A 12,267-nucleotide genomic window follows, 5' to 3' on the forward strand; every position below is an offset into this window, starting at 1 on the left:
CCTTTTTGAATTGTTTTATGGGCATTTAAAGCCTGAGGTCAGGGCTTTAAACCTTTCTGTTGGCGAGGGAGACCTTCAGCTTTCTGCCGTCAGTTTGAGAAAGGGAATATATTGAGAAGAAAGAGCCACATCCACCTTCTTTGCATCCCGTTGCAGCTATCTGAAACCAGAGGTTTTCAGATCCGAGTAAGGGAGAGTGTGACCTCTTTCATGAATGGACCAAAAAGGAATGTTTTCATTTCCAATGGGCTTTAAGCCAAGTAAATACTAGTCGATCCAAACTAGTTTTGAAATTAAATTATTCTTATTTGTTGGAGCATTCCAGAGAATAGCTTTGATCTGTCTGTACTTTCACCAAAGGGATATTGGCAGGCTGGCCTCCCATTTCCAGCCATTCAGGATGAAAGCGGGGTTATAATAACCACCTTGTGTGGCAGTGATACTGAACAGATGACATTTTTTGGACAATATTAAATGAATAAAGGTAAACATACTTCAATTAAAATGTTTTTGGAGGCTGTATGCAATAGTGCTGTTGAAAGTCTTCTATGCGGGTTGGAGGAATTTGGCTGCATTTGTAACTGATTTTCTTTAACTCCAGAAATGTTTGAGAGGGGTTTGTTCTGTGCATTATTTCCTTTTCAAATAAATACGTTGTTTGGATGTAACTTTAAAAAAATCAAATTACAATTGGCAGTGGACAATGGCAAGAGATGGCAGTCAAGGAAGATGGTTTTTCTTATTTAGTGCTTTGCTCTTTTCCTTCTGGGATCTCGGATCACATCACTCCTGGTGAGCTGTACCATGTGCAGTGCAGCCAAGAGGTAGCTCAGAAGACACCTGAAGCACACAACAATTTAGTGGTATGTTATCGGTCTTGCTGAAGATATTTGGAGGCAACTTAAAGCTTCAGTTAAAGAACAAAATAAGATGTGCAGTTGTCCTATTAGGGATATTGGGTGTTCCCCTTCAGTCTTTTGCTGGAGGGTCCTCCAGAAGAGGAGGAGGAAGGAGCAGGGTGGTAGAGACCACCCCTCCGTAAAGTGCCATTAAGACTCAGCTGAAGAACCTTTTAAATAGATGTCAGTTGATGATAATTTCCCCAACACTCAAACATGAACTACTGTAAACTAATGTAAATATAGTAATTTTGGATGGCTAGAACTGTTGGAGCTCATCTTGTCTAACCACTCCCCAAAGCAGGGCCACCTTCAAAATAAGGATGGGCTGCTCCACACTGAACGTTCAGGTGTCTTATTTTAAGCCCTGGCTTACACAGATTGCAGGTTATGTGGGACCTTTGTTGTTCAGGTTTATTAAATGTATTTACAGGTCTTTTGTCAACAACTAAATATATGAAACAGCTTTTGCAGTAACGCTGCAAATTAAATTGCTTTTCCTCTAAATGGAGGTGAAATGGATAGACAGGTGTACTCTGTGCAGGTTTGCTTTTCTTTCTCGGGAATTGGACTTGATTTCTGCATTAAAGAAGACAAAATCCTTTAAGAGATACCACTTTAAGCCATCAGCCCTGTTGATGGGGGTCCTGAAATGTCAGCTGCATTTTAAGTCCATTTAAGTACTTTGTGTGTTCGTGCCTTAACAGAGGAGCAGTTTGAACAAAGGCATACAGAAACCAAAGCACAAAGGGTTTGTAGGTTAAAACTTCAGCTTTTGTTTTCCTGGACGTCTACTCAAAACTGGATCCATTTGCTTTAAATATTTAGTTTTCAACTCAGCATGTGAACTGCTCATGCTTGAATTTAAAGCTTGACTTATTTCTTTCTGCACGTGTTTTTATTTTAACACTGACTGTATACAATATAGACTTTTGCTACATGGTTCCTTTCTCCCCACACAAGACCTTCCCAAAATGTACATTTGTAACTCTGCAACACCTGGAAGTGTAAAGTAGGCTCACTACTCCATTTCTCTTTTCTGAATCCTTGGGTTTCTTTTCTGTGTTATAAGACTGACCCATGTATCTGTTTTTAAGACCAGGGTTGGTTGTGCACTGCACTGCAAAACCTTGTTTCTATCAAAACAAGGTGCAACCCTGCCCCTGGCAAGATGTCCCAGACAGGCCAGAGAGGAGAACCGGACGTGAACTGGGGGGAAGGGAACCGTGCTGGGGCATGAGAGGAGCCGAGATGAGGGAAAATGGGGGGAGAAGCCGTGGGGGTGTGTGTGGGTGTACAGTGGGACTTGGAGCCTGGGCTTTTTCTGCAATAGTTAAATTTGACAAAGGGAAGGGGTGAGCCAAGTGATCTTGAGGAGGAGATTTTAAATGAAATGACATGCGTATTCTGTTGGATATGCAAATTGGAATTACATAATCAGCAAAAATAATAATAATAAAATCTTTTCCAGATTTGCAGACTTAACCGTATGTTCAGCGGGGTGGTGGCAGAGAGCTGGCTAATGCGGCTGCAGTGTAAAACTGGGGCATCCAACTGGTTTTGATCTTGATAGAAAAGGAGCAGAAGGTCACTTCACAGTCTGTTGTTTTCAGTGTCTCGGAGTTTATATAATTCTTTGGGCAGATAAATGATGTCTGGTGAGATCAAATGAAGATGCTTCACTTAGTGCTGTAGTGACTGCAAGCCGTCCTCTTTCCTTGCTTCCCCTTCCCTGTGGAAAACTGGAGTTGGTGGATATTCCTCCTGTTGTTGTCCATGCAGGTGTATTTACCATATCCTGTGTGGGTTAGCTGTGATATGTGCTCTTCATGAACATCATTTTTGCTGATCGCAGAGGTACACAAAATGATAGAAAATACTGAGATACTGAAACTAAGCAGAAGCGTTCAGCAAACAGATAATGACAAATTTGTTTTCAGTCTATACTGCCACAGTTTTGGGCTGGGTTTTTATTTATTTGAGGAAGGTGGAAGACATCTCAGTAGATGTGAACCCTTCCTGTCATTGTGTGTTTATGCATTAAGGATGAGAGATGCGTTCAGTGATTAAATTGGTTACATTGGAGTTGTCAACACAGTGGCTGGCTTGGATGGCAGAAATGTGAACACTCAAGCAAGAATTAGGGAATTTCTTCATATTTATGAAGACAGATGCAATGTTAGGCCGTTATCCCAATTCTGTTGTTTTAACTATGCATCTGTGGGGGGATACATGTGTGTGGGCGTGAATAAACAAACCCTGTGTGGAATATGTGCTCACGTTTGTCAGACTAGGTGTGATTTCACTGTATGAAGTTGCTGTTTTGAATATAACCTTGAGATGTCTACATATCTCTTCCTCAAGCTGCGCTCAACATATTTTCTGGCTGGTTGGCTGGCTATGATGCTAAGAGGCATGCTAAGGATGACTTGCATATCTGAAAACTAGAGACGTGTGAAGGGAGCGTATGAATGGGAAGCAGGAGCCTTGAAGGCAGAGATGTTTTATTTTATATAATGCAGTTCTTGCACATGTAAACCAAACTTTTGTTTTTGTCCTTTTCCCTAGGGTGACTCAGTTATTACAGTGCAGCTGACTGAAGAAGATAAAGTTGAAGATGATGTAGTCTTTTACTTGGTCTTCACTGGGTCAACTGTCCGACACTGCACAAGCACAAGAAAGATTGATCCTGGGAGCCTGGAGACAATTTCTCCTGGTAAACAATTGCCTTTCTTTGTACATTAGTGTATCAGTCTATGAAACTTGGTTAATTCAAGTGGACTTAAGTGTGATGTTGTTTTCTTGGTCATATTTTTCCTCATTTGCACATTGATGGAGAATGGAAAGTCTGGTTTGGATGACTGCTTTTGCCTTTTAAAAATCTCTCGCTTGATTTCACTACAATTCTATGACTCTGAGATTACAATTATTTAATGTTTAGCTATGGGATTCCGCTGTAGAAAATACAGTTATATTTACACATAGTAGAAAGCTTTTAAATGTGAACAAGGTAACAGAAGATATATTTGTAAGGGTAGAGATGCTCTTGTCCAGGCAATGTTCATCCTAATAAGTCCTAGCTAAACTTAGGATCTTCTTAACTGGGTGAGGTTCATTACTGTAGAAATACAGCCCTTTTTCCCTAAATCTTGTGCAGATCAGAGCCAACACAGAGCTTCCGAAGCTCTTGTGGTGGTAGATAATATGTGGTATTTGGTGCCATCCCTCCAGCTCAGAGCTTCCGAAGCTCTTGTGGTGATAGGTAATATGTGGTATTTGGTGCCATCCCTCCAGCTTGGCCAGTTCAGATGGGGTGGGTGTCCACATTAAAGCCCACTGCTCTTTTTCAGCCTTGATGCCGTTAACAAAACAAAACAAATGGGTACAGTATTTTCCTCTGGTGACTTCAGGACCGTGGGAATGAGCCATGTTCCAGGCTGCGGTCCTTACCATTAACCTTTCATTCTGACTTGTTGCTATGCAGCACATTGATGCTAGTGTGAGAAAAACGGCTGACATTTTCACTCTACATGGTATAGCTTATGCGACTGAGTGTATTTCTTGGGTCTGCCTTTTTATGTCTCTCGTAAGTATCGTTTTATGAGAGATGTGCATTAAATAAAACGCAGGCTAAGGAGTTTTTCCTCCTGATGATGAGTAGCTAAAAGTTGGCCACCGTATTTTTTTCATTTCCTCCTCTTTTTGTGCTGTTTGGGTTGTTCAGTTGGCTTAGGAAGAGAAGTCTTTTTATGGTTACTGACGACTGGAGCCCCATGCAATCAATTAGATTAGTGCTTATTTTCTCCTCGAGGAGGGAGAAGAGGGGGTGACTCCTTCCCTGCTTTTGTATGGCAGGCGTGGGGCTCTGCCAGCCCCGCTTGCAATGACCTCACCTCCCCCTCGGGACCATGGCTGCGTCGCCAAGAAAGGAACTGAAAAGCTTCAGTGTTCCCCTCCAGCCCACACGGGAACCGGCGGATTTCATGGGATTTCTGGGCAGGAGAGATGCTTTCCTATCGCTGCTGGCCCTGATGTCCGTGGAGCAGTGGTGGATGCTGCCAGGCGGTACCCGGGGTGACGTTGTGGGCTCTGCCCGTCCTGCCGGCCCCAGATGTAACTGAGTCACTGGGGAGGGCTCCCCTGGGCTCGTTTTGTCACTGTTCGTGAGAAATCTGACTCTGCTTCTGATGGAAAGGAGGGAATTGCTCTCAATTATTTCTTTAGTTATAATATGCTTCTTTTTTTCCTTTTGACCCAGTAAAGTTGTGATCTTGCTGCATAGAGATTGGTGCTGTCCCAGAATATGGCTTGTATCAGGCAAAGATTGAATAGACCTTTGGGAAAGGTAGTCCCGTTCCTGCCAGATAGCACTGTCCAGGGCTGCGGTGTGAGGGAAGAGGTGACATCTCAGATGTAAGGAACCATTTGGATAATTCCCTCTTCTGTGCTCGTACTTCATTTTGGAGAAACAACCTGAGGAAAAGACTTTAGTGGTGGAGACAGTGCTGGGATGAAGCAAACTGGGAGAAAACAGTTCTTTCCTCTGACACTGATGCGTTTGTCCGGTGTTGCTCCAGCACTGACCACTCTGATTTCAGTAAAGGCATGACTTATTTCAACCCAACTTCTCCTCCTCCTTCTTCCTGAACTCAGTGAATCTGTAATCATGTGTTTACACTGTATATTCAGCCAGTTGCCTTGGAGATAGTTGTGGTGACTCAGAGCTGGCGTTATTTGACCTCGCTGCAGGATTAGCCATGAACAAGAGACGCTGTGTGGGAGAGACCAACCCTTGTTTAAACAGCCAGGCCCGGGCACTTGGCAAGGGCTTTGCAAGGAAACTCTTGCAAACAGCTTTTAGCCAAAATCTCCTTGTTCACTTCCAGCTTTGAGCATCTGTCATTTGTCCCTGCAGTGCAAGACGTGTTGCACATCCCTGGGAGTACAGCAGCTCCTTGGGGACCACTCAGGTGGATGAAGGAAGGGCTGATTCACTCAGGACCATACCAGTCGCCTCTCCAGTCTGCCTTGGACCTCCTCTGCCTCCCTTCTGGGCTTGGGGGCTCTTCTTTCATCCTTCTCCCAAGTCCTCAGAGTCTCATGTGGTCCCAGATCAAGTCCATCAGGGACTGGGGTGATAATAATTCAGTTAAGGGTATTGTAAAAAGAAAACCGGATTTTATTTTTTTTTCTTGACTTTTTCAGTAGTTTTGGTGATGGATGGAGGCGTAAAAACAAGAAAGAGAAATTATTTGATTACATCTGCTGCCAAAATTAAGCAGAATGTTTTAGCAAAGCTTTAAAAGGCAATCACATTTTAAAAAAATAATAATCTCAACAACATAAGGTGGTTTTAGATGAGGAATTAAAGAAAATGGAATGGAAATATAAACTGTCAGACTACCTCTTAAATTCTTACTGTGAGTGAAAATTCTCTATATCCTGAAAGACTTTACTTAAATAAAAGCTTACAACTGCAGAGTCAAATGACTGCTGCATTGTATGTCATTACTATAACAATCTGCTGCTTTCTTATGCTGTCTTTATCATCAGCCTTAAACATTGAATATATATTGTTAGCAGTGCTGTTCAAATGTAAGCTTTTACATAAAAGCTTATGCATAAGCATAAAACAGAAAGGGCTTCTGACTGTAAATTTATGGGAGCAGCTTTTTTTATCTGAATATGTGGCTAAATGTAGATTGGGAAGTCCCTCAAAGTACTACCTGTATTTTTGCACTTGCTCTGCAGGATGGGATGGGGTGGTTATCCTGTGCCACTACTGACTGCGTTATGAATTTAAGGGAAAGTTTTGCCCCTTGTAAGAAACAGAGTCTCCTCTGACCTGATCTGTCATAGCTTGAAGTACCAAATAAGCTACTGAGTTACAAGAATTAGGCAGTGACTGATGCTCCGTGTGCTTCCAGCAGCTCTTTCGCCAGCCTAAGGACAAACCAGGTTGTGTCCCACTAAGCTTCTGTTTGCCTCAGTGAAAAGGTACCAAAATCTTATTTAACAGTTGCTTTACTGTCACTGTTAAAATGCTGCTGTTTCTGAAGGATCCAGTTCAGATTCTCCATAGTTGAAGAGGTTTTCCTCAGTACCAGCTCTGCAGAACAACTCCAGACGCTTCCTCGTCAGACACTTCCCACGTTAAGGTTTGGGCAGAGATGCTGTGGCACTGGATGTTGCTCTAGTTTGGGTATCATTAGTTACAAAAGCTTAGTCACTGGAGTTTGGATATTAAGAAAAGACCACAAGTCTGAGCAGGGAAGGATGCAGAAAGGTGATACCAGCTCTGCTGCTATGGCTGAACCGTTGCTGCTGCTGCAGTTGTACGGTTGGGGATGGATGCGTCCACTTCCATCATGTATGGCTGCCCTACAGTTTGCTGAACTTTTCAACAAGTCCTTGTTACTGAAGTAACTGAGATGGTAATAATCTTTAATGTACTTTTTTCTTCCTAATGTCTCTGCTGGGTAGGGAGGGTGACTGAGACCTTGAAAGTCTGTGTTAAAGCAGGGAAGTGAAACTTCATTGCAAGACAACAGCCTCATCGCCTGCCTCTGCTGCTGAAGCAGCTTTTCCCCCACTGGAAAAAAACCAACTTATAATAAAAAACCTCAAATCATCATCTGGCAAACAAAGCCACAGAAGAAGGAACTACCTCATCCCTGTCCACATAAGTCAAAAGTCTTGACCACAGCCTGCAGTGGGCAGTGGAGGCATCTTGGCATTGGGAAGCTCTCGGGCAGTTGTGCAGAGAACTTTCTCACAGGGTGAGCTGGTGTGCCTGGAGCTCCGGTATTTTTGTGGCGCATTGAGTGAGTGCAAGCTGTGTGCCATCACGATAAATGCTGCATTATTGGCCCAGATTTTGCCTTGCATTTTGAGACTGGAGTGTAGTATCTGGGAAACGCAGAGGAGCTCAGAAGAGGGAAACGGGGAGAGATGGTCCAGTACTGTAAGTCCAGAGCTCCTAATCAAGCAACTGAAGGGTAGGAAATACCCAGTCTGTGAGCTGAGTCACTGAAACAAGGAGTAAGGTAATTTTGTGAGAGACAGTTGCCTTTGTGCTGTTGCAATGCATTGTATCGCTCTGAGCCTTTGCTCTGTAATATCTACATCACTTCATCATGATCTCGGAAGGTGCAGGATTCTTGTCCAGGTTTCAAAGGGGAAGAGAAGCAAAATTAGAGGCAGAAAAAGGGCCTGAGAGGCTGCCTGCCTGCTGGTTGCCAGCAGTTTCCACAGGGCTGAAACACTCCTGTTTACTCCCAGTGCCTTGGCTCACAGGGAGCTCGCTCTCTGCTTAAGCTAAGGCGGAGAAGCAGGTTCAGTCTTTAACTTGTTCTTATTTCCTGTAGCTCTCCGATTGTTTTTCCTCTACTTTCTTTCTGCTAGTTAAGAAAATAAACTAAAATTAATTTCAATTAGCTTGGAAATATCTTCATTTCAAACTTCTATTCTACTCTGAGATCCTTTGCATATGTTGATGCTTTATTCTTTTCTACCACAGGCTGTGTTTTCCCTTAGGAAACAACTTTTCATAGAAAAAGCTATATTTCATGAATTACAGTCTTTGTACTGATAGACCAAAAGGGTAAACAAGTTGCATAACAAATGACCACTTGGCAATACCAGATGTGGGCTTGAAAATACTCTTAATTATGAAACAAAAAAACCCCTAAAATAGAATGAAACAGCATAGCCAAGAAGACTTTTTGCAGTCCGTCCTCTTTGGTGCACTTAATTGCTGTAGGCTGTGTAGTTAAAAGGAAGCGATGCCAGTTCTTGATGACATCAGTCACAGGAAAAAGTGATTGAATCTGTATGGAAAGTATCTATGATGTGCTGTGTGGGGTCTTACACTTCTGTAGATATTTAGGACATCTGCAGTATAAAAAAAGCCTTAGAAAAGTCTTCCTACACTCTCCGTATTAATAGTTGAGGGTTTAAAAGGAAAAACAAGGCTCCTGACTATCGCTGGTACTGTGCCTATGTATTTCATAAGGTTTCCTGTGTTGCAAGAGTGAATACAATAACTGTGTAAATTACACACATAGACACTTCAGATGTGAGCTCTGATTTTCAGAACCAGGTTTTGGGATTTGTGAAGCAAAAGGGAGCACCTTTTTGGATGGCCACAGGAGATCCTTTGGCTTCCCTGTGCGCAAGCCACCCATGGCACAATCTCTTGGATGCAAATCCATAGACTCAATGAGATTCACCACATTTTTTGTCTGGCTTTCCTGCCCTGCTTAAATCTCTTTGTAAGACCCAGCCCCACTGTGGTAATTCAGAGGATGCAATGAGCACCAGAGTCCTTGGTCACCTACCAGGCAAACCCAAACATGTGCTTCCAGCAGGGCTTTAAATAGCAGCCCAGGCTGGGCCCATTGTTTGATAGCTCCAATGTGAATTCTGAAAATAGGAGGTTTGGACAGGATTTCCACTTTTAGAGCAGTAGGAAATGAAATCATGATTTGGTAAAGCTCTGTTTAGGGGTGTTTTGTCTCCGTGTGAGCCTTGTTTAGCGATAAAAAGTCCGAAGAGTTTTGCTGCTGCCCTGTTAACCACAGCCCAGGTCAAAGGCACAGGTACCAGATGTACCAATTAGATGGCCAGGTCTAAAGCCATACATTAACTTGCCTATTAATTACTTACAGCTCAGAAATCTCCACCTTTTCTGCTCATTGTGTTGCATCATTATCACGTAGAGGATGCAGTGCTATCATACCCATGCATCTCGGAGACCAGAACCCCATGTTCTTCAAGTTTTTGTGTTTATGTGTTGCCCAAAGCAAGTTTCGGTGAGGAATTATTTACTTGAAGAGTTGTCTCATTTAAAATATTTTTTAGAACATAGTTTTATGTGAAGATGAGGAGTTTGCTCTATCAAGACAGAAGCAGTTACTGCACCTATCTCTGCATAGACTGAAATAGTTTTTTAATTTCTGTGTTTTTCCTGCAATATGTTGTCACTGATCCAAACAGCTCCAAGCAGTGAATTATTCCTAAGCTAAATTTAAAGTAACTGAGGAGCAGAAGGAGAAATGTGGTAAAATGCAATGCAGGAAGAATTGAGAGGTGGGTTATTTGACTTTTATCACGGTTAAGCCAGCATATCAATGACCTTGCTATTGATTGCTATTTTGGCAGAAGGACTTGGTTTCTGGAGAAGACCAAAGGCAACCAGGAGGGTGCTTGGGGGCATCACAAACCTGATGGTGGTGTAAAGCATGGAGATTTCTCCTCCCTTCTGTGGGTGCACTCACGGGTGTGATCTATTCAGTTGCGTGTGTTTCCAGCCTACCGAAATGCAAACCTCTATAAATAGGCTCATCACTCTTCCTGACACACCCAGGGTTTTTCTGCTTTTTTAATGAGTCAGACATTTTTCATTCCACTTCTGGGGAAGGTGTATGAGGGACTTAGAGTTGTTGATAGTCGAGTGTCCTGGTGCTTGCAAAGTGTGTGACTTGATGCTTAGCCCGTGTCAGAAGAAAGCCCTGCTGTCCACTGGCCAGAGCAGAAAAGAGATGCTCAAGAGCAGTAGTGTCTGTTCTGGCATTGCTTGGAGTTCTGTGTCATCTTGGCCAAGTTACTTAACCTCATAAAAACAGATTTGGGCTTGTTTTGCAGATGATAACCACTTATCTCCTCAGAGTGCCAGAAAGCTTAGCTCACTTTTGCTAATGCTTTGGGAAGCAGGGGCTGTTGAAGTTCAGATGTTGGTCTAGGTGAAGGAAGCCATGGTCTTTGATGTGGAGAGAAGCGTTGCCCCACCAACAGTTTCTTCAGAGGGTTCATGTGTTGGGGACATGTTTGCTTACATTGTTCCTGTAGTGGTTTCAAAGCAGGGGGGCAGAGACCTCTCAAGCAATCTTTTTATCGTTGGCCGTGCTTGCAACTCACTGGCTCCTCTTTTGTTTGATCTGTTTGCCAAAAGTCAGAACCTGTCCCAGACTCTTACCCCCCGAGCCCGACGTCTTCTCAGATGTAGGGAAGAACATCAAAGCACTGTGAGCAGTTGCCCTTTTGAAGAGCATTCCCCAGGGTTTAGCAGGATGCTTGTTTGATCCTGGTAGATGAAAATGAATTGTCAGCTCTGTCACCTCTCTGTCAAGGCTGCATTAGATAGCTGAGGAAGTTTCAAGAGAAGCATCGTTGGCTGCAGGTCAAGACATGGCCTTTTTGTCACCTCCTTTTGCTTTGCATTAAACGCTGCTGTAGCTTTGCTTAATTCTGGGACTGGTGTTTTGTATTCGCTCCATCCAAGGGAACTTAGTGTCCATCCACAGTGTACTGGTTTAAGGAGACCATGTGTCTGGAGGTTTTTCTTGTCATGACGGAAAAGCTTTCGCTGTCCCACAGAGGACTTGTTTGACTGCATGACAAGGAAGCGACTGTCCCAAAGCGTTTCTCTAACTGCTCATGGGTTGTGTTTGCCTTCCACTTCAATCCTGAAAGGCAACTGGTTTTTTGGCAGAGTAGCTGTACTCTAGGTTATTTTGCAGATGGGATTCTTATGGGAATAGAGAGAAAACAGTTTAAAAAAGAATAATCAGAGGTTTAGTTTTTCTCATGCTATTGAGGAGTCTTTTATTATGATTTTTTTTTAACTCCTTGTTCTAGTGAACTTCCACTGCTTTGCATGAGGGAGAGCCAAGTTTGCAGCACTTGAGTCAGCTCCCGTAGGGCAGTGCGGCATTCTCAGGAGGTTGCGTGTAACTCACTGCTTTTTTGGAGGTTTTAAACAAAATTAATGAGTTACTTTTCTGATGTCCTTGGGAGAATGAGCAAAGGAAGAAGGTGTAGTGGGAGGGATGTACCGTTCTGAACTGCATTAGGGGCAAATTCCCCCAAAGTTGTACTGTCCCCCTGCTTCTCCCTTGGATATTTGAGGCTCCTACTGTGAGGACAGGTGGCGTTTGTGAACGGGTTTCATCTGGGCTGCTGAGATCCGTGCCCGTCCTATTGACTGGTAATGTATTAGAATACATGTGCAAAATTTCTAAGAAGAGCATAAGCAGGTCTTCCTTCCCTTACTCTTTTTTATAACATCAATACCAGTACCTCTCTTCCTTCAGCTTTCACATCATCCGCTTGCTAAGAGATGCTGGTGCTGGACAGAGAGAAGTTTTCTCACCTTTCATCTTCAGAGCCTCCTGGTTGTATTGAGCTGTTGCAGTGACATCCATGTGTGTTTTCCTCCTCTTCTGCACTCGGCTTTGATACCTTTCCAGCTGCATTTGCTTTCCTTAGGAAGCCGCACAGCCTCGTCTGACAATTTTGGTGCTACCCACAGTGTCCTAATAGCAGTTTTGACCTTTCAATTAACTTCAGGATCGCCTCTTTCAGCAGG

At 43.2% G+C, this 12,267-nt stretch overlaps 1 protein-coding gene across 1 annotated transcript in view; it reads left to right on the top strand.

Moving 5' to 3' along the window:
- Positions 1 to 3,467: 3,467 nt before the first annotated feature.
- LOC104548245 (A-kinase anchor protein 13-like) overlaps positions 3,468 to 12,267 on the top strand; it is a gene marked incomplete at its 5' end in the record, with an annotated part of 20,738 nt that continues 11,938 nt past the window's right edge. Inside the window, one exon of the mRNA XM_010194215.1 lies at positions 3,468 to 3,615. Within this exon, the coding sequence (XP_010192517.1) occupies positions 3,468 to 3,615 (148 nt within the window). The remainder of the gene's footprint in view (positions 3,616 to 12,267) is intronic.

The sequence above is a fragment of the Mesitornis unicolor genome, unplaced genomic scaffold (genome assembly GCF_000695765.1).
Source record: "Mesitornis unicolor isolate BGI_N332 unplaced genomic scaffold, ASM69576v1 scaffold211, whole genome shotgun sequence".
Lineage (NCBI taxonomy): Eukaryota > Metazoa > Chordata > Aves > Mesitornithiformes > Mesitornithidae > Mesitornis > Mesitornis unicolor.